The 26,935-nt window shown below is 43.0% G+C and overlaps 1 protein-coding gene across 6 annotated transcripts in view; it reads left to right on the top strand.

Moving 5' to 3' along the window:
- The window catches only part of LDHD (lactate dehydrogenase D), a 158,023-nt gene that overhangs the window by 55,324 nt on the left and 75,764 nt on the right, over window positions 1-26,935 (top strand). For 4 of the 6 annotated variants that reach the window (XM_033940923.1, XM_033940924.1, XM_033940925.1 and 1 more), the window contains exon 1: window positions 8,661-8,941. The exons of the other annotated variants lie outside the window; for them this stretch is intronic. In XM_033940923.1, the coding sequence (XP_033796814.1) occupies window positions 8,846-8,941 (96 nt within the window). In that variant the 5' untranslated portion in view covers window positions 8,661-8,845. Of the gene's footprint in view, window positions 1-8,660; window positions 8,942-26,935 lie in introns of those variants that run through there. 6 annotated transcript variants of the gene reach the window in all.

Below are 26,935 nucleotides of genomic sequence, written 5' to 3' on the forward strand. Positions count from 1 at the left end.
GGATAATGTAGTATCAGATGGAAAGCTGCTTGACTTTTCACGACTGCAACAAACATTTGGTATTTCTAAGTTTTAAAATTATAAATGGTTGCAGTTGAAACAAGCCATTAAGAAGGGGTTCCCTGATTGGCAAAATTTTAAAAATCAGTATAGTTTGTCTGTCCTATGCTTCCAGCCAGATTTCCTGAGACATCAGGCCGCTCAGTGGTACAAATTAATAACTGAATTTTTGAATAAGAAACCAAAAACTGGTCTTCATGACAGTTGGAGCATTGAGTTAAAGCAGGAGATTTCTGCATCTCAATGGCCATGAATTTGGACTTGGAGGATGAGATGTACGGCCTCAGCATCTATAAGATAAACATGGGGTTTTTTTTTGTTACATAGATCTTTTTGGACCCCTGTTTGTTTACAGAAATTAGATAGTTCCAAGTCTAATAGATGCTGGCACTGTCATCTCGATGTATTGACATTGGATCATCTACTGTTCTATTTTCAAGTTTCAAGTTTTATTAGGATTTTATATACCGCCTATCAAGGTTATCTAAGCGGTTTTTTTTTACAATCAGGTACTCAAGCATTTTCCCTCTCTGTCCCGGGGGGCTCACAATCTAGCTAACGTACCTGGGGCTATGGAGGATTAAGTGACTTGCCCAGGGTCACAAGGAGCAGTGCGGGGTTTGAACCCACAACCCCAGGGTGCTGAGGCTGTAGATCCAACCACTGCGCCACACACTTGTCCCTTGATACTTAAGTTTTGGAGATTCATTTGGGGTCAAGTGAATAATTTATTGGAAAATCCAGTGACATTGACGTACAGTACCATGCTATTGGGCATGTTAATGAGGGCTAAAAGTCAAATATCTTTCCATAATAATAAACTTCTCTTTATTATGACAGGGGTTGCCATACAGCTTATTTTGAGGAATTGGAAAAATTGGGATCGGTTAAATTATACTTTCTGGTGGGAATCTCTATAAGAACATAAGAATTGCTGCTGCTGGGTCAGACCAGTGATCCATCGTGCCCAGCAGTCCGCTCACGCGGCAGCCCTCTGGTCAAAGACCAGTGCTCTAACTGAGACTAGCCCTACCTGCATATGTTCTGGTACAGCAGGAACTTGTCTAACTTTGTCTTGAATCCCTGGAGGGTGTTTTTCCCCTATGACAGACTCCGGAAGAGCGTTCCAGTTTTCCACCACTCTCTGGGTGAAGAAGAACTTCCTTACATTCGTACAGAATCTATCCCCTTTCAACTTTAGAGAGTGCCCTCTCGTTCTCCCCACCTTGGAGAGGGTGAACAACCTGTCCTTATCTACTAAGTCTATATCCTTCAGTACCTTGAATGTTTTGATGATGTCCCCTCTCAATCTCCTCTGCTCGAGGGAGAAGAGGCCCAGTTTCTCTAGTCTTTCGCTGTACAGCAACTCTTCCAGCCCCTTAACCATCTTAGTTGCTCTTTTCTGGACCCTTTCGAGTAGTACTGTGTCCTTCTTCATGTACGGTGACCAGTGCTGAACGCAGTACTCCAGGTGAAGATGCACCATGGCCCGGTACAGCGGCATGATAACCCTCTCTGATCGGTTCGTGATCCCCTTCTTTATCTTTCCTAACATTCTGTTCGCCCTTTTTGCCGCCGCCACACATTGCGTGGACGGCTTCATTGACTTATCGATCAGAACTCCCAAGTCTCTTTCCTGGGAGGTCTCTCCAAGTACCGCCCCGGACATCCTGTATTCATGCATGAGATTTTTGTTACCGACATGCATCACTTTACACTTATCCACGTTGAACCTCATCTGCCATGTTGATGCCCATTCCTCGAACCTGATTATGTCACGTTGCAGATCTTCACAATCCCCCTGCGTCTTCACTACTCTGAATAACTTTGTATCGTCCGCAAATCTAATCACCTCGCTCGTCGTACCTATGTCCAGATCATTTATAAAGATGTTGAAGAGCATGGGTCCAAGCACCGAGCCCTGCGGCACCCCACTGGTGATGCTCTTCCAGTCCGTGTAATGTCCATTTATCCCTACTCTCTGCTTCCTATGTTCCAGCCAGTTTTTAATGCCACACTTTTAAAATGGAATGCATGATGGCCATACAACAGGGACATTATAGGAAATTTATGGATGTTTGGGAACCATTGACAAAATTCTGTAAGGAGTAATTTTTGATTTTGCCCTTTGATCATACACGTCTAGGGTGGGGGTGGGGAGATACTTTTAATTTGAGTGCAATTGTTGGATATGTAAAAGGGAGGATAATATATGTATTTGTTATAAAATATAACTTGATAGAATTAAGTGCTGTTAAAGTGTAAGCTGTCTGTATAATATGTTGCACTTATTTTTGGCTTTAAAATGAATAAAGATATTTTTTTAAAACCCCAAGAAGTACCATTACCTGGCAAGATCTTTCCCCTTGGCCTTCCCCTTTTTTAAACAACCAATTAACAGGTACTTGTGACTTTGGCTTGACCTCCATGAAGACGGGATACTGGGCTAGATGGACCATTGGTCTGACCCAGTAAGGCTATTCTTATTTTCTTAAATAATTCCTTGGTACAATTAACAGCAGATGAAATAGAAGCAGCATAAAATACATAGTACAGCTTTCCAAGGGAAAAATGCAAAAACCTTGTGTTAGAGCCATGCACTAAAGCAGTGTTTTTCAACCTTTTTATACTTGTGGACCGGCAGAAATAAAATAATTATTTTGTGGACCGGCAAACTACTAAGACTGAAATTTAAAAAAACACATTTCCGCCCCGTCTCCGCAAGCTCGGTCCCCGCAAACCATCTGATCCCATCTGCACAAGCCTCAGTTATGGTTTTATTTTGAATGTATTCCAATACCTCCCCTCTTTTCCCCATCTTAATACAGCAGATACCTTCCATCACCCTACTCCCTCCATTCCTTATTCAGCATCTTCGCCTTGTCTCCCTATTCCCCCTTCACCATGTCCAGCATATCCCCTCTGTCGCCCTACTCCCTCTACCCATGTCCAACATCTTACTTCTGTCTTCATACTCCACCCTCCTGTTCAGCACTTTCCATATCTCTCTGCCCCCTGCAAGGTCCAGCATCTGTCTTTGTGTCCCTATTCTTCCAACTCCCACCTAGTTCCAATAACTATCCTTCCCCAAGGGGATCCACCATCTCCCTTCTGTCACACCAATCCCCCCCCCCTTGTCTACCACCCCCTTCCCACAACACGTGGGAATCCAGCATCTCTTATTCCCTCCCTTGGCTGCTGGCCCCAGAGTGACTCCAGTGTCACAATGGCTGGTCTCACCATAACTGACACTAAATTGGAAGCAACCTGGTTCTTAACTCGCATCAGTTTACTTACAGTTCCCTTGCCCAGAACTCTGAACAAAGACAGAAGCTGCGGGACCTTTCCTTTTGCCTGCATTGCTATTTGCTATAAGCTCTGCCGGTCTCAATCCTGCCCCTCAAACACAGGAAGTCACTTCAGAGGGGGGTGGGATCAGGATCGGCAGAGCCTATAGTGATGCAGGCAAGAGGAAAAGTCTCGTGGCTTTTCGGGAGCTTGGTGAGGGCATGAAACCTTTTGTAAAGACTTTAGCTTTTTCTGAAATACTGCCTGCATATGGAAAGGGAGAGCAAAGAGTGAAAAACACAGAGGACTTTTAATAGATGGCTCAAAGCCTGGTGTCATCAAGAAGGCTTCAGGTACATAGGAGGATGGGGAAATACATGGAAGGACAAGAAGCTATATTGCACTGATGGGCTACAGCAGGAAAAAGAAACCTTGCAGAGAAATTTAGACAACATTTTTCTAGGCATTTAAACTAGAAGGTGGGGGTGGTGTATGTACGAAGGACAATTATAGAGACCACCTCCGGCAAAAGAAAAAATGTGATAGTAGTAAAAACTGCAACATAACCAATATCAGCAACTCATTTCTTAGTATTGCAACAGAAAGTGAAACGAAACAAAAATCCATACGAAAAAGGAGATTATCGCTGAAAAATAGCTGGAAAGCGATGACCACAAATGCTCGCAGTCTAAGTAACAAAGTTCATGATCTGCAAGCCCTGATGTTAGAGGCAGATCTAGATATTGTCGCTATCACAGAGACATGGTTCAGTGAATCACATGGATGGGATGCAAACATACCGGGATATAATCTTTTTAGGAAGGACAGAGATGGTCAAAAAGGTGGAGGAGTAGCTCTCTATGTAAAGATCAATATCCAAGCGACCGAAATGCAAGGGACCTGGGCAAAGGAAGAAGTGATATGGATTGCTCTGAAAAGAGAAGATGGAACTTCTATCTACGTAGGTATAGTCTACAGACCTCCGACTCTACAGACCTCCGACTCAATCGTAGCAAATTGATAAGGATCTGATTGTGGATATCCAAAAGTTTGGAAGGAAAGAGGAGGTTCTGCTGTTGGGAGATTTCAACCTGCCAGATGCGGACTGGAATGTTCCGTCTGCGGAATCAGAAAGAAGTAGGGAGATTGTGGATGCCTTTCAAGAGGCTCTGCTCAGACAAATGGTGACGGAACCCACAAGGGAAAAAGCGATATTGGATCTGGTCCTCACAAATGGAGAGAGTATCTTTAATGTTCGAGTGGAGGAGGGTGTTTAAGAGCAACTTGAAAAACTGAAGGTGGACAAAGCGATGGGACCAGACAGGATCCATCCCAGGATACTATTAAAGACTTGTTCAACAAATCTCTGGAGACGAGAGTGATGCCTGGGGATTGGAGGAGAACCGATGTCGTCCCTATTCATAAAAGTGGTCACAGGGATGAAGCAGGAAACTACAGGCCGATGAGCCTCACTTCAGTTGTTGGAAAAATAATGGAAGTGTTGCTGAAAGAAAGGATAGTGTACTTCCTTGAATCTAATGGGTTACAGGATCCGAGGCAACATGGCAAACGAACCTGATTGAATTTTTTGATTGGGTGACCAGAGAGCTGGATCGAGGATATATGCTAGATGTAATTTACTTGGATTTCAGCAAAGCCTTTGATATAGTTCCTCATAGGAGGCTGTTGAACAAACTTGAAGGGCTGAAGTTAGGACCCAAAGTGGTGAACTGGGTCAGAAACTGGCTGTCGGACAGACGCCAGAGCGTTGTGATTAATGGAAGTCGCTCGAAGGAAGGAAAGGTGAGTAGTGGAGTTCTCAGGGTTCGGTGCTGGGGCCAATCCTGTTCAATATGTTTGTGAGTGACATTGCTGAAGGGTTAGAAGGAAAAGTGTGCCTTTTTGCAGATGATACCAAGATTTGTAACAGAGTAGACACCAAAGAGGGAGTGGAAAAGATGAAAAAGAATCTGCAAAAGTTAGAGGAATGGTCTAATGCCTGGCAACTAAAATTCAATGCAAAGAAATGCAGAGTAATATATTTGGGATTAATAATAGGAAGGAACCGTATATGCTGGGAGGAGAGAAGCTGATATGCACAGACGGGGAGAGGGACCTTGGGGTGATAGTGTCCGAAGGTCTAAAGGCGAAAAAACAGTGTGACAAGGCAGTGGCTGCTGCCAGAAGGATGCTGGGCTGTATAGAGAGAGGCGTAGTCAGTAGAAGGAAGAAGGTGTTGATGCCCCTGTACAGGTCATTGGTAAGGCCCCACTTGGAGTATTGTGTTTAGTTTTGGAGACCGTATCTGGCAAAGGATATAAGAAGACTTGAGGCGGTCCAGAGGAGGGCGACGAAAATGATAGGAGGCTTGCGCCAGAAGCCGTACGAGAAGAGACTGGAAGTCCTGAATATGTATACCCTAGAGGAAAGGAGAGACAGGGGAGATATGATTCAGACGTTCAAATACTTGAAGGGTATTAACGTAGAACAAAATCTTTTCCAGAGAAAGGAAAATGGTAAAACCAAAGGACATAATTTGAGGTTGAGGGGTGGTAGATTCAGGGACAATGTTAGGAAATTCTACTTTACGGAGAGGGTAGTGGTTGCCTGGAATGCGCTCCCAAGAGAGGTGGTGGAGAGTAAAACTGTAACTGAGTTCAAAGAAATGTGGGATGAACACAGAGGATTTAGAATCAGAAAATAATATGAAATATTGAATTAAGGCTAGAACTGGACAGACTTGCACGGTCTGTGTCTGTATATGGCCGTTTGGTGGAGGATGGGCTGGGGAGGGCTTCAATGGCTGGGAGGGTGTAGATGGACTGGAGTAAGTCTTAACAGAGATTTCAGCAGTTGGAACCCAAGCACAGTACCGGGTAAAGCTTTGGATTCTTGCCCAGAAATAGCTAAGAAGAAAAAATTAAAAATTTAAATTGAATCTGGTTGGGCAGACTGGATGGAACATTCGGGTCTTTATCTGCCGTCATCTACTATTTTCTGTGTTTCTTTTTGCTGTCCGCAGCCGATCCTAAGCCCTGGAAGGGAAAGGGAAAGAGATGCCGATGGGAAATTTAACCGTGTCGATCTCGCCGGCCCTCCATGGACCGGCAGGAACTTTCTGCGGACTGGCACCGGTCCACGGACTGGCGGTTGAAGAACAGTGCACTAAAGCTTAGAACATAAATAAAGCCTTACTGGGTTAGACCAATGTTCTATCTAGCCTAGGATCCCATCTTCACAGTGGTCATTCCAGGTCACAAATACCTTGACACACAGCTTCCTAACGCAAGATTAATGTCAAAGTTTTATTCTCAATGCAGCATTAAAAAACCAAAGCCCTTATGGCAGGGGGCCCATACTGGGACCCCCTGACACTAAGCCCCCCTTCTGGTCTCCCTGACCATTCCCACCACCCTAAAACAAAATCCTAGTCTGCTGGGGGGGTTGGGTCAGAACCCCCTACCCCAGCTCGATGACCCTCCACCCCCAACACCGCCCCCCCTATACCTTTTGTTGAAAATCAGGCAGTATAGATGCCCACTCCCTCTTGCATTGAAGGGCCACCTTCCCAATGCATCTGGGATGCACTGGGAAGTGTCTAAAGTTCTGATTGGCTCAGGTGCCTAATTCCCATCCCCAGAGAGGAACCTTAGGCACCTCAGCCAATCAGAGTCAGGCCCCTCCCAGTGCATGCCGGTGATGCATAGGGAGGGGCCCAGGACTGATTGGCTCAGGCACCTAAGGGCACTCCCCAGAGGATTTTGGGGTGGTAGGAATGGTCAGGGAGACCAGAAGGGGGCTTAGTTTCGAGAGGGGTCAGGGGGTCCTGGTTTGGGCCCCCTGCCAGCAGGGCTTTGGTTTTTTTAAAAGAAAAAAAGCAGCCTCTGCCTGCCTGCTGGTTGAGCTAATCAGGGAAGAGAAATCCCTGATGAGCTGAGCCGACAGGACTTCCCTGAAGCTGCCGTGGCTTTGAGAAGTCCTGCCAGCTTAGATGATGGAGGATTCACCTGCCCTGGTCAGCTGTACTAGCAGGCAGGGAGAGCAGGGACTTTTTTTTTTTTTTTTACAAGGCAGCAGGAGGAGAAACAAATGCCAGGTACAGTTCCTCCCCCCTTTTACCTGCGATTCTCTGTATGAATAGAAAGCATATATTTTGCATGCTATTGTGCTGAACATCGCTGGTAAAAGAAAACTCCCTCCCACCACAGTGGTATGGGAGCTTTGTGTATCTGGCCCTAAGTAGGTACGAGAGAGGGGAGGGAAGGCACGCATGTGGCAGCGGATCAGAGAGGAGAGGTGCCGGTGCCCCCACCAAGACAGCACCTGGGGCAGACCACCTCCCTGCCCCCCCTTACTACTATATGAGAGTTAGGTGCCCTGCCTCATAGAATAGAACACAATCAGATAGCTATACAGATCCTTATGGGTGCCAATTAACTTCAATAGTTGGTTGTTAACACTCAATTATTATTACTACTACTATTTATCACTTATATAGTGCTGAAAGGCATATGCAGCGTGTACATTTTGACATTTATAGATGGTCCTTGCTCAGAAGAGCTTACAATCTAACTTGGACAGACAGACATGACATATAAGATTGGGGATGCAGAACCCATGGTGAAAGGAGTTGTAATGTCTGGAATGCCTTCCCGAGGGAGGTGGTGGAGAGGAAAACTATGATGGAATTCAAAAAAGCGTGTGATGAACACAGGGGATTGCTAATTAGAATATGAATGGGTTAACTTTCATGCTCTGAATCCCATAAATGAAATAGTTGGATAGTCTGAGCTTCAACGGCAAATACAGTAATTGGAAACTAAGGTCAGCACCCAGTAGACTTCTAAGGTCTCTGGCCCAGAAATAACAAAGAAAAAATATATTTTAATTTAATCATGAAATTGTGATTACTTTGCTACCAGTAGCTGGATACATTGAACATCCTCAGCAGAAGATAAGGGTAACAAGGTGCCCAATTCTGAAGCTGCACAAGGTAGCCAGAAATATTCCACTGGCACTACTCAGACAAGACTTTTTTCTATCCAATAGAACAAAGTACAAAAACCTAAAATTGTGAGCCTACTAAGGGCAGAAACCCCCCCCCCCCATATGTAATATGTACAGCGCTGTGTACATCTAGTAGCGCTATAGAATTAGTACTGTAGTAACAAACTTGTCAATTATTTTCCTTCTACCTTCTCTTGTGGCAGTACAATATTGTATGAGTAAGTGACAATTTACTGGACTACCTTAACCAGTGCCACCTTAACACAATCATGCCTCCTGGTTGGCCTTTCTTGTTTGGGGTCATATTCTGCTGCTTTTCCTTTCTGAGGTCTCAGTTGTGCCTCTCTGTATTCAGGGGGATTGTGTGACTGCATGTGACGATCCAGCTTCAAGATTTGTCCCGTGCCCTGCTACTCTCTCCTGCCATTTTAATCTTGTGTTTCTTTCGGTGACTGCTTGTCTGCGATCTGCCTGTACCTAGGAGCCTGGCATGGCCCTGCGGCTGATCCAGAGGATATGGCGAGGCTTCCAGCCTGGTACGAGCAGCTGCAGGCAAAGCAAGAGGGTGTCCAGCTTCCAGCCGCAGGTTAGTCAGTGTAGGGGAAGAGGCCGGGATCCCTCAGAAGTACCTTGACATTTTCCCCAGCTCTGACTTTTTCAGGCCTTGGCAGGTTTGGCAGTGGGAGGATTTAACATTTTTAATCCTTGCAGCCAGCATTTTGCTAGAGAGGCTTGGGCGTTCGTCCTTTGCCCCCTTTTTCTCCTCCCCTGGTAAGCAGCAAGGTAACTCTCTGGAAGACTGGGGGAGGGGAGCACCTTGGTAGCAGCAGTCTCTGCAGAAGTACATTAATTCCACCTTAACTATTTTTTAAATCTATTCTTGTTGACTAGAGCATTAAGAAATTTAACTTGTGAAGTTTGTGTAGGTGGGAAGAGCTGCACTTTATCCTGTTTTTTTAAATTTTTTTCTATTTTCAACCAGGTCTGACCGCTCTTGATCATGATTACTACTATTATTATTTCTAGAGCGTTACCAGACATATGTAGCACTATACAGAGTCACAAAGGAGGCAGTCCCTGCTCAAGAGTTTACAATCTAAACAGAAATGACAGATAAACAGGATGAAGAGGGGGGGGGGTTAATCTGCTGGCTAGGGTGGTGAGCAGTGGGGAGTAAGGTTATGGACTGATGGCTATATAAAAAAAGGTGGGTTTTCAGTCTGCCTTTAAACAAGGGAAGAGAAGAGGCATGACGGACAGACTCAGGTAGTTTTATTCCGGGCATATGGGGCAGCTAGATGAAAGGAACGAAGTCTGGAATTGGCAGTGGAGGAGAAGGGTAAAGATAAAAGAGCTTATATGAGGAATGGCATTCTTGGACAGGCGTATAAAGACAGATACTGAGGGGCTATGGCACGAAGATACTTCTAGGTTAATAATAGGATTTTGAACTGTATGCAGGAGTGGATAGGGAGCCAGTGAAGTGATTTGAGGAGAGGGGTAACTTAAGGTGAATGTAGCAAGGTTGGCAGTAGATAAGTCGTGCAGCTGAGTTTTGCACTGATTGCAGGGAGCGAGGAAGTTCAGCGGGAGACCTGTTAGAAGTAAATTGCAGTAAACTAAACTAAACTAAACCTTAGGTTTGTATACCGCATCATCTCCGCAAGCGCAGAGCTCGGCACGGTTTACAGAGGTTAGGAGGAAAAGGAAACTACAAAGATGGATATGGGAGAGGGAATAAGAAGATAGGGAGGGAACAGGGTACTAGAGAACGAGGGGTGATTATATTTTTGAAAAGAGCCAAGTTTTCAGATGTTTACGGAAGGATTGGAAGGAGCTAACATTTCTGAGCGGGGATGGGAGGTTGTTCCAGAGTTCTGTGGTTCTAAAAGGGAGGGATGTTCCAAGTTTTCCCGCGCGGGATATACCTTTTGTAGATGGGAAAGATAGTTTCAGTTTTTGGGAGGATCTAGAGGAGAGTGGGTTAGAGGAATTCCAAAGGAGTGGGATAACGGGGGGTAGGATGCCATGTAGAATCTTGAAGGATAAGCAGGCACATTTGTAGAGGACTCTGGAGTATACTGGGAGCCAGTGAGGCTTGGAGAGGAGAGGGGAGACGTGATCAAACTTGCCCTTTGTGAAAATAAGCTTGGCCGCGGCGTTCTGAATTAGTTGAAGTCTGTGGAGGTTTTTCTTAGTTAGGCATATATAGAGGGAGTTGCAGTAGTCCAGTCTGGAGAGGATGGTGGATTGAACGAGGATGGCGAAATGAGAATGGTGAAAGTAGGATCTTACTTTCCTCAACATATGGAGGCTAAAGAAGCATTTTTTTACCAGGGAGTTGAGGTGATCACTGAAGGAGAGGGAGGAGTCTAGGATGAAGCCTAGGACTTTGCTTGAAAACTCGAGCTGGAGAGTGGGGCCGGAAGGTAGTGGAATGGAGGAGGGTAAATGGTCTGAAATAGGGCCGAGCCAAAGTAGTTTTGTTTTGGACTCATTTAGTTTCATTTGTACAGATTGGGCCCAGGATTGGAGGTTCGTGATACATGTGGATATGTTTTCGGTGAGGTTAGAGAGGTTCGAGTCGGTCTCAAGGAGGATGAGGATGTCATCAGCGTAGGAGTAGAGAGTTTCTAGGGGGGATAGATGAAGTAGTTTCAGAGAGGACATGTAGATGTTGAAAAGGATAGGGGAGAGGGGGGAGCCTTGCGGGACTCCACATTTCGGCTTCCAGGGGGGGGATGAGGTACCGTTTGTGTTTACGGTGTAGGAGCGGAAGCGTAGGAATTTCGAGAACCAGTCTAGGACAGTGGAGCTTATGCCTATTTCGGAGAGTTGGAAGATTAGGATGTCGTGGTGAACGACATCGAAGGCTGCGGAGAGGTCGAATTGAAGAAGAACAGCAGATTTGTTACGCGATTGGAGTTGTTGCACTTTAGAGATTAGTGAGGCCAGGAGGGATTCGGTGCTGAAGTTGGGTCTGAAGCCGAATTGGTGGGGTAGGAGGATAGAGAATCTTTCTAGGTAGGAAGAGAGTTGGGTGGATATGATAGATTCTAATAGCTTGGTGTCTTAAGTGTGAGGTTACAAGAGTGTGGACAAAGGATGGGATGGGATGAATTTTGGCGATGTTGTAAAGATAGAAGCAACAGGCTTTAGCAGTCTGTTGATGTGTGTAAAAAACAAGAGGTCAGAGTTCAAAAGGACTCCAAGCTTGCGAACAGAGGAGATTGGAACAGTAATATTATTTACATATATGACGAACGGAGGGAGAGGAGCAGAGAGTTTAAGAGGAAAGAGGAGCAGCTCAGTCTTGGATATATTTTGTTTCAGATGGCGGCGATACATTCAGGCAGCAATGTCAGCCAAATAGGCTGAGACTTTTTCTTGGACTTCAGGTGAAATTTCAGGTGCAGAGAGGTAGATCTGGGAATCATCAGCATATTCAGGAGTGGGCAACTCCGGTCCTCAAGGGCCGGAATCCAATCGGTTTTTCAGGATTTCCCCAATGAATATGCATTGAAAGCAGTGCATGCAAATAGATCTCATGCATATTCATTGGGGAAATCCTGAAAACCCGATTGGATTCCATCCCTTGAGGACCGGAGTTGCCCACCCCTGATATAGGTGATTCTGTAAGCCATGGGAGGAGATCAGGGCACCAAAGGAAGAGGTGTAGAGAAAGAAAAGAAAAGGTCCTGGGGTATGCTGACCGCTAGCAAGATAGCAGCAGAGGAGGACCCACCAACGCATACACTAAAGAGGTAGGAGGCAGACGAGGAGAGGACAGATTTTGCGGAATCCAAGTATGAACAGAATATCAAGGAGTAAGCAATCAAAGGCATCAGACGGGTCAAGAAGGATGAGGATCGAGTAAAGGCCCGTAGATCTGGCCAGGAATGGATCATTGCACACTTTAGTGAGGGCAGTCTCTGGAGTGTAGGGGGCAAAAGCCAAATTGTAGAGCAGGGGTAGGGAACTCTGGTCCTCGAGAGCCGTATTCCAGTCGGGTTTTCAGGATTTCCCCAGTGAATATGCATGAGATCTATTTGCATGCACTGCTTTCAATGCATATTCATTGGGGAAATCCTGAAAACCTGACTGGAATACGGCTCTCGAGATCTATTTGCATGCACTGCTTTCAATGCATATTCATTGGGGAAATCCTAAAAACCCGACTGGAATACGGCTCTCGAGGACCAGAGTTCCCTACCCCTGTTGTAGAGGATCAAGAGTCTGTCACGATGAAAAGAAGTCGAGGCAGTGATGGATGACAGCACACTCGAGTAGCTTGGATAGGTATGGGAGAAGCTAGGCAGGGCAATAGCTGGACGGTCAGGTGGAGTCCAGCGAGATTTTTTTTGAGAAGCGTCATAACCACCGCATGTTGATGTCTGCTGGTAACCAGTTCCTTGCTGTACTCGGGTGTCACCTGCCTATCTGCTTTGCAGCAATACTAAATTGCTTTATTGAAAATTGCACAACCTGTGCAAAAAGAGTTTAAGTATTTTTGTGAGTTAAACTAGCAGTCCTGAATTTTTTTTGATGAGCTGGTTCAAAATCCAACTGAAATTGAGGCTGGCATGGCTTTATGCTAGTAGTGATTTTCAAAAATATTTGTTCTCACTGCCTGGTGAAAGCACTTACAGCCATGGCTGGAGTTTTCAGGATGTGGACAACATGAAAGAAAGAACAGAGCGAAAATTCTGCCTGCTAGCACACAGGGTTCTCTCCCCACCCTGTATCCAGTCATTTTCTCTAGCCATCCCCATCCCAGTGTTTTTACCCTGCTTTGATGAATTTCATATCATTAAGCAGTTAATCAAATTCAATAAAATTGAAACTTAAACTTGTTCTCAAATTCAGATTCAGGAAATTGTACAGGAGAATTTTCACATGTGTTGACAGAGTAATTTTTTATTTTTTAAAATTTATTTATTTATAAGATTTTCAATTTTAGATACAAGTATTGCTTTACACGATGCTACAGATCCAGAAATTATATTCAATAAGAGTTATAAAGGAAACATTAACTATATCTTATTTGGTCCACAAAAATGAAGATCAAGAAAAGAAATAAACTTCCAAATAGAAATAACAAATAACAAAATTAATTAAGGTCATGGCATTAGATTCCCAAATTACAGCCAGCTGGCACTAGACATGGTTACCAATCTTTCTTTTGATCCAATAAATTCCAAAATTTGTTTAGGCTCAAAGAAAAGAAAATTCTTATCTTGATAAAGATACATAACACTTTGCAGGAAATTTAACAAGAAATGTAGCCCCTAAGGCTAGAGTTCTTGGCCTCAAGGACAAGAACTCCTTCCTACGTCTCTGAGTCCTCTGAGCTAAATCTGGAAAAACTCGAGCATTAGAGCCCAAAAACTTATCATTTATATGACGAAAATACATACGAAGAATAAATTCCCTATCACTCTCCACAGAGTATAATACATATTGGAGTCAGTATTCAGCCAGTGAATTTTTTTACGTCTTTTTAAGGTTTTAGCTCAAAGATGAATTACATTCAGATATGGAGGTGGAGTAACTTCTGACTCTGGAGGGTTACAACCTGTGGAGTCAATGCAGAAAGCCAGGTGCTGATGGCTGAGCATATTTGAGATCAGCAAGAAAATATTCTGCAGCATTTCAGTTGCTAATGAGATGCAAATTCAAGATGCACAGAATATGTGTGCTAATCAGGGAAAGTCTGCTGGCCACATGTGCACAAAGTTTCTGTGGTAAGGGCAGTGTCACTATGTTCCTGTCCAAAGAAAACAAAAATGCCAGCACCCATCTGAACAGGAAAAAGAATGTTGAGTGCATGAAATATTAGCCTCACAAAAATGCCTTGCACATAATTTTTGTAAGTCTAATATTTATGCACAGAACAATAAGTGCAGATGTATGCTGGTATGTATGTGTTTTTTTCACATACTACATACATATGTATGTTTTCTTCACATACTACTCGTGGCAGAATTCTGCACACTTTTTTTTTTTTTTTTTAATTCTGTGCACAATATTTTAAAATTCTGCTGCAGTCTATTTGTAGTGTTTTCCATGAAATTCCCCCTTCGTAAGGCCTGAAATCCATTCCTACCTTTTCTTTTCTCAGGCTCCAGCCTCCTCAGTTCCGTATCTCACTTCAAGTGCAGTTGTGTCTCCCTCTAAATTCCAACATAACCCATATTTCTGTCTTCCTCTAAAATTTTTTTTCCTGTATCCAATACCCAAACCTCATTTTTTTTTCTCATCACCTCCTCAGTTATCACTGTATCTTCCCTCCCCTCCCCAATCTCCATGTCAAGCCTTCAGCTTCCTGCTCCCACCCCATGGCATATTCTCCCCTTTACCCCACCCATCCATGGCACATTTGCCTTTTTTCCTGGCCATTTTTAGCCACAGCAGTAGCTTTGGCACACTAACATTCTATAATGGCATCCAGGCTCCCAAATGCTTTATACAGGAAGGGGAAAATTCTGTAAATGGTGCTTAAAAAGATAGGTGCCTCTCATGTCAATCATGCTTAGGTGCCTTTTACAGAATCATGGCTACCGGCACCTAGCTGAAATGTAGGCCAGGGTTTTAAAGGCCTACATTAAAGCATCTACCGTATATACTCAAATATAGGATGAGATTTTTGGGCCAAAAAAATGGCCCAAAAATGGGGATCTCGTCCTATATTTGGGTCATCACCTGACACCCCCCCCCCCCTTCCTTCCTCTAATAGGCTGGGACAAGAGAGATTCCTCCAGTCTTCCGGCCGGCTGACACAAATCATTTTATTACCCTCCCCACCACCACCACCACCACATACCTTTTTAGTTATCCCTAGTGGTCCAGTGGTGTATGGGCAGGACCATGCTCCAGCCCTGCGCATCTCCTTTGACTCGCCGATCAGGGCTCGCAGTGCACAGGCATGCAGGAGCGAGCTTCTCAAGCTCCCGCGCGGCCCTGCGCCACTAGCAGAATGGCTTCCTCCAGTTGTCGCGAGACTCACGGGACCTGGCAGCAGCCATTCTGCTAGCGGGGCAGGGCTGCACAGGAGCTCAAGAAGCTCATTCCTGACAATAGGTTAGGTAAAAAGTAGCAGAAATTTAAATTTAGCCCTTAAAAGGGCAATTATTATCCAAAAGCATCTTGGAATAGAAATGTTTTTAATTTAGTTTTTTTAATTGTTTTATATCAGATTCGTAGCGCAGATGAATCGGTAATGAATTCCACAGAGTGGGGGCAGTAACAGCAAAGTTATTGGAGCGCAACATATTAATAGATTTTAACAAAGGTATAACTAAAAGATTTTGGGAAACTGAGCGGAGAGAGTTTGATGTGCTATACGGGATTAGAAGTCTGTTAATGAAATCAGGTTGATTGTTCAGTTTAGTAGCGAGTGTTAAAAGTAAAATTTTATAGCTAATTCTGTGTTCGACTGGTAACCAATGAGCATTGATCAAGAGGGGGGAGACGTGTTTAATGAATCACACTGAGTGGATCCTATTATGGAGGCGCCCAAGACATAGGCCAGCTCTAAGCACAACTAAAAGTTAGGCGCCTAGCTGAGAGCTTAAGAGCAGCGATTCTGCAACAAGGCACCCAACATGTAGCCATGCCCACGCCTAACGTGCCTAGCGCCTATTTTTATGAAGGCCACCTAAATTTTTAGTGCAGAATTGCGCTTTCTTGATAATTATTGCTGATTAAAAAGCGTAACTGAGCTTGTTAATCGATTTAGATAGGCGCCTCCGAAATAGGTGCCTAATATTAGGCGCTGGTTACAGAATCTGGGCCTTAATTTTCAATATTATAATAAAGATTCATTGCATTGCAAAGGGGTAAGTAATGTAACACTCAAGAATTTTTCAATTATTTTTTTTAATTCAGAAAAATGAATGGCTATTCTATTGTAGAATTCAAACCAAAGGATTTCAGAATATTAAGTCTAAAATCCAGCATTGTTCTCTTCAACGAATGCCTTCTTAAATCACCTCCATGTGGATTAGGAAGTCATGTATCCATCACCTAACATCTCAAATGGGTAAAAGAATGTTGATATTGTCAACAATGTTGAACTAATGGTACTTCCAACTTCTGTATGTTAATGCAAATTTTATGTTTGATTACAAAGGCACCGTATGCAAATATTATACCCTTAGACAGACATATAGTATGTACAAAAAGCTTATATTTAAAATTATGGAACAGATTGCAGAATTCAGTGCATTCAAGCATTACATTACAGACGCTACAATGTTGACATTTACAGTTCACAGTTAACGTTTATTTAATATACCACATATAAACATAGTTTTCTAAGCAGTTCACAAAAAATATAGTTGAAGGAATAAGGAGAAAAACATAAGGCAATTGGCTTATAATGGAATATTAAAACCAAAGCTTAAGAAATAAGCAGTAATCTAACCTTAATAAGGAAGGGGAGAAACACAATAGGGAGGAGAGTGGAAAAGATTAAACCAGACGGTAATAAAAAGGAATGTTGCTGAAATGGGGTAATGAAGGCAGTGTGGCGCAGTCGTTAACGCTACAACCTTAGCACCCTGGAGTTGTGAGTTCAAACCCACACTGCTTCTTATAACCCTGGGCAAGTCACTTAATCCCCCCCCCCATTGCCCAGGTACATTAGATAGATTGTGAGCCCACCAGGACAGTCAGGAAAAAATGCCTGAGTACCTGAATAAACTCATGTAAACCGTTCTGAGCTCTCCTGGAAGAATGGTATAAAATTTGAATAAATAAATATTTATGTATAGGTGGCAAGGCTTGGGAAAAGGAATGGACATTTTTGGGTAGGGGCAAATTTTTTTTGGGGGAGGGAGGCCCAATCTCTCCTGCCAGAAACCCCCACCCCAGAAGATCATTGGCAGGAGGGATGCCCTCTCCCTCCTACCGGAACCTCTCCATGAAAACTTGTCCCCACCCCGACACCCCTCCAAGCCCACCTGGATCCCCCCATACCTTTTTCTTGTAGACCAGCCGGAGGGATGCTTACTCCCTCCGGCCAGCAGGCCCACCTCCACAGACTGGCAAGCCTTCCCCTTCCCGGTTCATTCTGGGATGCACTGGGAGTGGCCTAAGACTCCGAGTGGCCACATTCCTTATGCTCACCTAAGGCTACTTCCGGATGAAACCATGCCCATGCCTAGGCTTGCAAAAACACCTACAATGTAGGCTGCCTACCTGGGAGTGGGTTTTTTTTAATTAAACATTTTTCATTCACAATTCTTACAGAGTAATACAGGATTTGAAATTTGTACAAACATTAAAAATCAAACATTTACATAATAATCAGAAAATATCCCTCTAGCCCTCATTAAAAAATACCTTTCTTCTTTCAAATAGAAAATAAGGTAATATTAAGAGTTATAATAATTCTAACCAAAATAAAAAAGAGGAAATAAAGCTTAAATCTCTTACTTAAACTGGTGATAATTTTATATACACCTCAAAAAATCAGAATAATAATTAAGTCTTTTGTTGTTCACACAAATTTAGAAATTGTTCCAATTGCATTACATCCCAAAATATAAATTCTTTCTCTTGAACCTTAATTACACATGTGCATGGAAATTTTAAGTAGAAGGTAGCTCCAAGAGCTAAAACTCTAGATTTCAACAGCAAGAAAGCCCTTCTTCCAAGCTAACCCTATACATCACCACCCGCCTCCTCCACTCTGAAACGGAGAAACGCCTATGCATCCCCCCAGGAAGGTCTCTCCTGTCAAAAACTGCCCACAAACGCTCCTACAGCCACTTCATCCCCCAACTCTGGAACCAACTCCCCCTGCAAATCAGATTACAGAACTCATTGATGACCTTCTGGAAAGCTGTAAAGACCCTCTTCTTCAACTAAAATTCCAACTGCAATCAACCCCCTTCGCCCCCTTAAATTCCCCCTTCCTTTCTGCACTCACTTCTCAATTCTTAACTGTACTTAAGTTGCTGTATAGTCTTTGTACTGTCTAAATGTATTCCACTGTGAATGTTTGCTTGTAACCTGTTCTGAGCTACTGGGAGGACAGGTTGAAATTGAATTAAATAAATAAAATTTGTGTGGTTTTTGTCATATCTGGAAATATCAGTATAGTATCTCTGCAAAATTTTGCGATTTTGTTCTTAAAATAGATCCTCATAATAAGCACTTTATCCATCTCATTGTTACAAGTATGTAAAAGAGTGGACCTTGTAGCAATGGCATCTTGAGAATCTTCAAGGAAAGCAGTTAAGTCAAATTCTATTGGTGCCAATTGGTCCAATCCTTGTTCGGAACTTATTTTTTTCTTATGTGGGAGATAATAGCAGTTGGAAATTAATATTGAATCTGTGTTTGGCAATTCCAGTACTTCTTTAAAGTATTTCCGCAACAGGATCACAGGAAAATTGACCAAACACAGATTTCTTGAATGATGTAAATTTTTCATAACTTTGAGTGTAGAATGGACAACATAAGACTCTTTAACTGTAAAGGAAGAAACCCTCTGCAGGGTGGAAATATGTGACTCAGATGTTGTTATTCTTTTGTCTAATATCTTCAAATTAGAATCCACATTTTCAAATTTGCGTACAACCTCATGTGAAAAATCAACATTCTGTTTAATTACTGATTTTAATAGCCCCTCAACCCTAGAGTTTATAACCCATAGATCTCCTGTGAGTTCTTTGAAGCTACAGATTCCTCTGAGGAATCCAATTGAGTGGTAATTATTTTAGGCATTTCCTCAAATATTAATTTGGAATTATCCAGAGGACCTGTATCACCCCCAGAACACTTGGAAGCCAGATTGGCATCAATATCACAGGATAAAATTGGAGGGGGAGGAGGAGTCCTATCTAAGGGACTCAAAGAAGCGCCCAAGATAGAATCAGCTTCCTTATTGGAAGCTAAGACCCCAACAACAGGCACCACATGTAGATCCATAAGACCTCCTAAAGAAGGAGTTGAGCTGACAGATTTAATCCTTCTTTTCCCCATAATAGTATGGAAAATGTAGACACAAAATAAAGAAAGATATGTTATTTATCATAAATTCACTTAGCTCATCGCTGTGGTGACTCTTCGTGGCTCCAAGGGGCTTGTCCACAACTGCTGCATCATTTTGATGGTTATCGGAGGACCCCAGTGACATCACAGGTCTATCCGTCTCAGTGTCCGTTGAAAGTCTGGCACTTCTAGGAAGCACTCTCAAACAAAGGAGCCGCAGAGAACTTGGAGGCAAATTGAAAGTCCCTCTAGTTCACCTCAGATAAGAAAAGTCCTCTGAGTAACCGCAACCGCGGCGTCCTTTTGATAGTTATTGGAGGACCCCAGTGAAGTCACGAGTCTATCCACCTTAGTGTCCTTTGAAAGTCCACCACCTCTTGGAAGCGCTCTCAAACAAAGGAGCCGCAGAAGACTTGGAGGTAAGACCTCAGGTAAGAAAAGTCCTCCTCTGGGAGTGTTTTATATTTTAAAATGTGAATCCCAATTAGACAGCGGTAGGATGCCTACTGCAACCTACAATCGGGATGCCTTTTATAGAATTTGCACCTTAATGTGTGGGATAAGGGTAGGGTAGAGCGGAAATTCTACTGATAATTGTCATTCCCCCCTCCCCTCCTTTGTGTGAGGAAGGGTGGTTGAATAATTTAGTGTTATGATTTTTATTTATGAAAATTTAATTTAAAAACATGAAATAACAGCACTCATCCACAGTTCTAGGTATTTACAATCAAAACATTCATAAATCACATATACAGGCTAAGATGGTGAACGCTGAACAATTGACAGAATCACCCTTCAAAATGTATATTCAGAGCTGAGATATATTCCTCTCGCTCCTCGTGCTTTTATACTTCATAATCTTTGACAGCCTATTTCTCATCCATCCATTATTTAGACCCCCTTTTATGAAGTTGCATTAGGCTTTTTTATTACCATCCATGCCTATATTAGCTCTGACGCTCACAGGAAGTCTATGAGCGTCAGAGCTTTTACTACTGTAGCCAGCGATAAAAAAAGCCTAATGTGGCTTCATAAAAGGGGAGGTTATACAAGCTTTTATATAATGCCTACATGTTAATGAAAACAATTGAAGCAGTTCACAATCCTCCTTAATAAACTAACATTTCCTGGTTCCAAACAATTTCCCTCAAATAAAAGCTAAATGAAAACCCAAGCACCTACTCCAGTATATCCTATATTCTGACATTCTTGTACAAACAGCATACGATCCCTTACAGTTATGTACCCCACCTCATGAGTTGCTTGCAGAAAACATCAATCATTTTCTTCTCTCCCCCCCCCCCTTTGTCTCTCTGGGAAGTGCAAGTTCTCCTCAGTTTTAACTCTGCAAGTGAGTTGAGAAGATGTCTTTTCATTTACTCTGCACTAGATTTGTTATTTTGGGTTTTAATCTGATCTTTTATCAAAGCTTCCCTGTGCTAAGAGGTTCCCAGGGGTCCTGGGACAGCTCTGCCTGGGAGAAGGGCCAGATGTTGGGGTCTGTAGCCAGGATGGCCACACTTTTAAAAGAAGTACCTGCCTGGCCTTCCTGCATAATACTTGAGAGCTCAGAGTCAGGTCCTCTGGGAGTGATGCTTACCCCTGCAGAATCGGGCGCTAGAGGGCAGGCTGATTTGACCCATGACTAACTAGGAAGCTTGGCAGAGGTCAGCTGTGTCTCCCCCCCCCCCCCAACCCCCCAAATTGTGTGGAAGAGTGAGGGGTTTAGGATTTCAGGTTTTTGGAAACTGGATAAAAGGCAGCTCAAAGAGACAAGCCACTGGACCCTCCCTTTGCTTGTGTGAGGCATAAATACCTTCTCCATTTCCATCTGCAGTGAGAAGCTGATGTATGGTACAGCACATGGCAGATCTGTGATTACACAGCACATTACTGTCTATGGGAGAATCAGGGTGGGTCTAAATTCAGTAAAATCCTATTTTCAGTAATTTTGCACTTTTGGTTTTGCTTACATGGGCCATTTATTGGTGCTAAAATGCTGCCGCAGTGTCCTCCTTGAATTTCCTGATTATTTTAAAAGCCACCTCCTGCCTCAAATTGCCTTGGTTTTGGTGGAAATCAATTATTATGGACTCCTCAGGTGGTTTAGACCCCATATCATAAGAACATAATTGCCGCTGCTGGGTCAGATCAGTGGTCCATCGTGCCCAGCAGTCCGCTCCTGTGACGGCCCCTAGGTTAAAGACCAGTGCCCTAACTGAGACCAGCCCTACTGTAGTAAGATTTATGGATGACTAATCAGTTACATAAACAAATACGTGCCTGTCTTAGTTAGATACTAGGGAAAACCATAATCTCCTTACCCAAGGTTCGTTATTTTGCCAGTTTATACTAAGAATAGAGACCCAGGCTATGAGAAATACTTTATTAGAAATATAAAAATATAATTCATAAGCCAGTAGCAAATAATGATTATTGTTCACAAAATATCCAAATACATATATGAAACTCAGTACATAATTATCACACCACACTTGTTAGATAACGAGTAAAATTAATTCTTACACACACTAAATAATTTCTTATAATAATAATTCCTGATTAGCAGCAACTAAAAATATAGCTTATCACCACAGGTACTTAAGTAACCTTGTCCCAAAGACAATCGAATTCTCTCTTTAACCCAGCTGAAAAGACATAATTCCTTATTCTCACCATCCGATTAGGCTGTAGCGCAGAATCAGGTGAAAGGGAAGACAACTTCTACTCAGCACTGAAGATAAGAATTATCTTGGTACAGGAACAAGAGTCTATTAGTAACTGGAACAGCTGTAAATTAGGTTGGCAGCAAAGGTTTCCTTTATGTGATGGAATCCAGATGTATAAAAGTCTGGTTTCTCTCTCTCAGGCAGAAAGTCACAAGAGGTAACTTTTCAGGTCTTAATTTATTATAGAAGATACTCAGAGAACACCTATGATAAGATGCAAGTTCCCTCACATCCCAGCACAGACTAATTAATAATTAGGCACCTTCTATTCGGTTCTCGTCAGATGACCTCTCCGGACCAATCCCGAAACATAACTTAGATGAATAGCCTTTCTGTATATAGTCTCGCACAGGCTGTGAAACAGAGGCACCTTCGTCGATAAGAACAGCATAGGAGCCATGCCTCCCCCAAGATTCACACAGGCTGAGCATGTAGGCATAGCTGGATGTCCTTGACTAGAATACAGTTCTGGTACATACCCAGAATGCATCAGGCAGAAACAGCAAAGATGTATTCTTCTTTCTCTTCTTGCAAGGTTTAGGCTGGAATGATTTCTTGCAAACAATGGTTCAGGCTTGATGACGTCAGAGAGGCCTAACCTTCAGGTGTGAATAAGGCAACACCCCTACAGTCTCGTCCCCCCCCCCCCCTTGAAGGAGAAATAACTTCAATGGAGTCTATTTCACCTTCAACCTAAATAATAGGAAAGGATCGTCAAGACCCAAGGTGATACTAAAAAGAATGCATAAACATAAGCAATACCATAAAAATCAGCAATAAATCAAAGACATCAATAATCAATGTAAAATAATCATAAAGGCTAGGGCTAAAGTATCAGAAACTCAAGCCAAATAAATGATAACAAAATCACTGATAAATGGCAATATATGATAACATCAAAAATCATAACTAAAAGCAATGCAAAAAAGGTATGCCAATGCAAAAGTTAATGGAGAGTGATCAAAAAATTGTAAGTTGCTCAGAGATGTGAAACTCTACAAGGAAGGTATACACCTTCCTAGTGTTGGTACAGAGTTTACCTTCCAGTCATTGCAGCTATTTCAATGATGATCACGCTCCAAGCCAGAGTTCAAAAGGAGTAGAAAAATGTCACAGTCTTTCAAAACACTTTTAGAAATGATGGCGTTCTTTCTTCATGTACTTCATCAAACGAACATCACTTGAAATAAATGAGTTATAATACTATAACTTAGCTTTATAGAAGGTTTTGGGGCCCCAACGTGGCCCCGTTTCGTTTCCTGCTTCAGGAGACCCGATTTTGAATGTAATAGGAATCTTTTAAAGCTTTAAATAACTGTTCTGAAATAGTGATGTGTAAGCACACTACTGCTGGAAACCGCTACCAATACAGGAGATTTCAACTGCCAATACTGTATTGGTAGCGGTTTCCAGCAGTGGTGTGTTCCATTTCAAGGGTAAAGTTGATGGGATGTTCACGGAAAACATCCAGTATTTCAAATTCAGTCTCAGTAGTGGCAGTGTCCAGATAGAACACAGACAGAAGATATGCTGGGGAAGATCTGGAACAGGAAGAGTAAGAAACCAGGAGAATCTTGGAGGACAACACGGGACTGCGGACCAGGATTGATCACTTTGGTAACAACTCCAATAAGCAGGACAACCAGGAACAGCATCTGCAGAACTCTTTTTGCCATCTGAAAAACAGAAAAGAGAGAGAGAACAGCCTAGGCTGTTGCTAGGTTAATGTCATTCATCACAACAATGGTTTCATCCTGGGCAAATTTACTGGGATGACATGGTCTCAGTTGATTAATGTGGACCCATTTAAGGACATCTTCACCTTGAGAATTTGACTTGGTGCGAATTTGATAGGCCATAAGTGAAGCTTTTTCCACTATAGGGAATGGACCATGCCAGCTTGGCAAAAATTTACTTTCTTTGGTCTTGGTTTTGCCAAAATTGTAATAGAATACCTTGTCGCCAATTTGGTATTCCTTTGAGGTAGTCCTATGATCATAGTAGGCTTTTCTACCTTTAGCAGCAGTTTCCTGATTTTTCTGAGCAAAAGAAAATGCACCCTGTAGATGTTGACGTAAGTGGGTGACATATTCATGAGCAGTAGCAGCACTAGAAAGATTTACATCGTTAGTTCTATACAACAAATAAATTGGTAATGTCATTTCTCTACATGTCATCATTTCAAAAGTTAGCATTAGTGTCTCATAGGTAACTTCTTCACCTCTATGTCCAGCACAAGGTTCATCATGGGCATGTTGCAACATGATTCCTCGATATGCACAGGGTACAACCCACTGCACGATACCATGCTTACTCGTCCGAGTGAGCAGGTCCTGGTGTATCAAGAATTTATCTCTGGAGGTGTGGAGTATCCTCAGTTCTTCATCCTTCTGTTCATCTTTGGACAATGGATGTTCCTGTGGATTCTGTATGAAGTTATAGAACTTTCCCAGGATAGGATCTTTCTTCTGGGCAGTTACAAGATCAAAGGAAGGGACATCATTGCCCCACTGCAATACAGGTGTTTCAGCTACCTGTTTCGCTTGGCGTTGAATAATAGCATGCACCGTCGAGAACAACTCTTCAGGGCATTGCCTTAATTCACCTGACAAAGCACCTTCTTTGGTCAGTTGATCCGCAAGGTCATTTCCGATCTTGTCAGGACTATTAACCTTGGCGTGACCTTTCACTTTCTTCCAATAGATGGTCATGTCATTGTCTTGTACCAATTGATCTAAGGCTAGAATCCAAGTCTCCATGATGCAAAGGCTTTGCTTTGGAATTTAACATGTCCTTCTTTTTCTACACGGGTAAGTGTGACACAAAGTTTTGACGCACATAATCAGAATCTGTACAGATAATCAGTTCTGGGAACCCCTTCTGTACCGCAAACTGTACAGCAACCAAGGCTGCTACAATCTCTGCGTATTGGTTGGTTCTGGCACCCAATCGATACTTTAAGGTTTCAATAGGTGTGTCTGCATTCCATACTACACCTACTCCTGCGACCAAATCATGGTCTGAGGCCTGGTGGAAGGCACAGCCGCCACGTAAACTTGAGGTATATTGGCACAGAGCTGTTCATCATAAAGATGATGACGATGGGGTTCCTCCTCTTCTGGTGGAACATCAGGTTCCGGTATACCTGTAAAAGAATCTGTAAAATCATGCAATTCTGCTATTCCTTGGGCTACTGTGTTACGATGTTTCAGAGCATACTTTATCTGTAAAGGCCATCCTTGGAGAGCCAAAGTCCATGAGACTATTCGGCTATTGGAGACACGACCAGTCTTGATCCTGTCACTACCCAAGAAACTAATGGGTTGATGACAAGTCTCTACAATGAGTTTCTCTCCTTGGATGTAACTCCGAAAATGTTGAAGAGCTCAAACAGTTGACAGTAGAGATTTCTCACAGTCGGAATACTTCTTCTCTACATCGGTGAAGCCTTTGCTTGTTTAGGCCACCACATGCTTGTCAGAGTTGTATTTCTGGTACAGGACAGCACTCGTGGAGTGTTCAGAGAATCCCAGGTCGATGAAAAATTCACGACCACTCGGGGTAGGCCAGGCAAGGAAAGCGACTAAGCTGATTTTTCATCTCTTGCCCTAGTTCAGGGAGGGAATCCAACACTCTGCAGGCTATTCATACCTGTGGATTGGATGGAGGTGAATACAGTCTCTTTGCAGGAGTTGGATTTAGAGTCCATGCAAGTTTCTGCTGCCCAGCTCTTGCTGCTAAGCAGTACTAAGTCTCAGTCCACAGGCTTTCCTTCACACCCAGAGATTACTAGGATGATAACGAAGTACTGGGATTCGCCAGAGGGTCCTCTGTTGAGGACCAGGGTGATAAAATTGTATCTCCATGGTTTCTGATTTCCAGCAATTATTTCCTCTGCCTTAGGTGGATTTTCTGGTGACACAAGTTACTATGAAAACTTCTCTGCCTAGTGAAGGGGGAGAGTGGTCCCGAAGGATACTCAGGATGGCAGTGGACTTAGTCCTCAAGAGGCAGCTAGAGGCTTAGGTCTTAAAGCTGTGGCTGCAACTTTCTGGTGAAGAATTGTACCCTGTTCATTTGATTTTGTATTTTATGTATTTGGTATATATTTTTACCTTTGTAAACTGCCTTGAAATTTGTGTGATGTTAATCCTCAAGTGAATGTAAACCAAAACCCAAGGGAATTTATATCCGGACAACACCATGAACAACTTCAACTACAACTAGAGGTATGGGGGAAGGGAAGGGGGCACGCACATGGAGGGGAGGAATGGGAAGAGGCGGGGGGGGGCACAGAGGAGGAGAGGTGCCAGCTTTGGGAATGATGTCACACAGTCATTTAACAGTAGTGGATAAATAGGAAAATAAGCGTCTGTTAAATGTTGGAAATGCTCCTTGATGCCAGCAAGAATGGTTGTATCTGTTGCAATAACAGTAGGATGCTTGAGTAGCTGGGCACATGATGGAAGAACATTGCAGATAGTAGGAGTCTGATCAGTAGACAAGACTCTTGTTGCCACATCAAAGGCCGATAGACACAAATGATGTCATTTAACAGTAGTTCATTTGAATCCAAAAGCAGCTTCTGCAGGGTTTTTTAATCACTGAATTCAGTTGTCAAGAACATAAGAACAGTCTTACTGGGTCAGACTAATGGTCCATCAAGCCAGGTAGCCCGTTCTCACGGAGGCCAAGCCAGGTCACTAGTACCTGGCAAAAACCCAAAGAGTAGCAACATTCCATGTTGCTAGGATGCGTTAAGTTTTTATATATTGATACTAACATTTTATAGATGCTGTTCCATCTAGTTGGAACAGCCTGTCCCCATCCCCGCCCTGTGATTAACTGTG

The sequence above is a fragment of the Geotrypetes seraphini genome, chromosome 4, assembly GCF_902459505.1.
Source record: "Geotrypetes seraphini chromosome 4, aGeoSer1.1, whole genome shotgun sequence".
Classification (NCBI taxonomy): domain Eukaryota; kingdom Metazoa; phylum Chordata; class Amphibia; order Gymnophiona; family Dermophiidae; genus Geotrypetes; species Geotrypetes seraphini.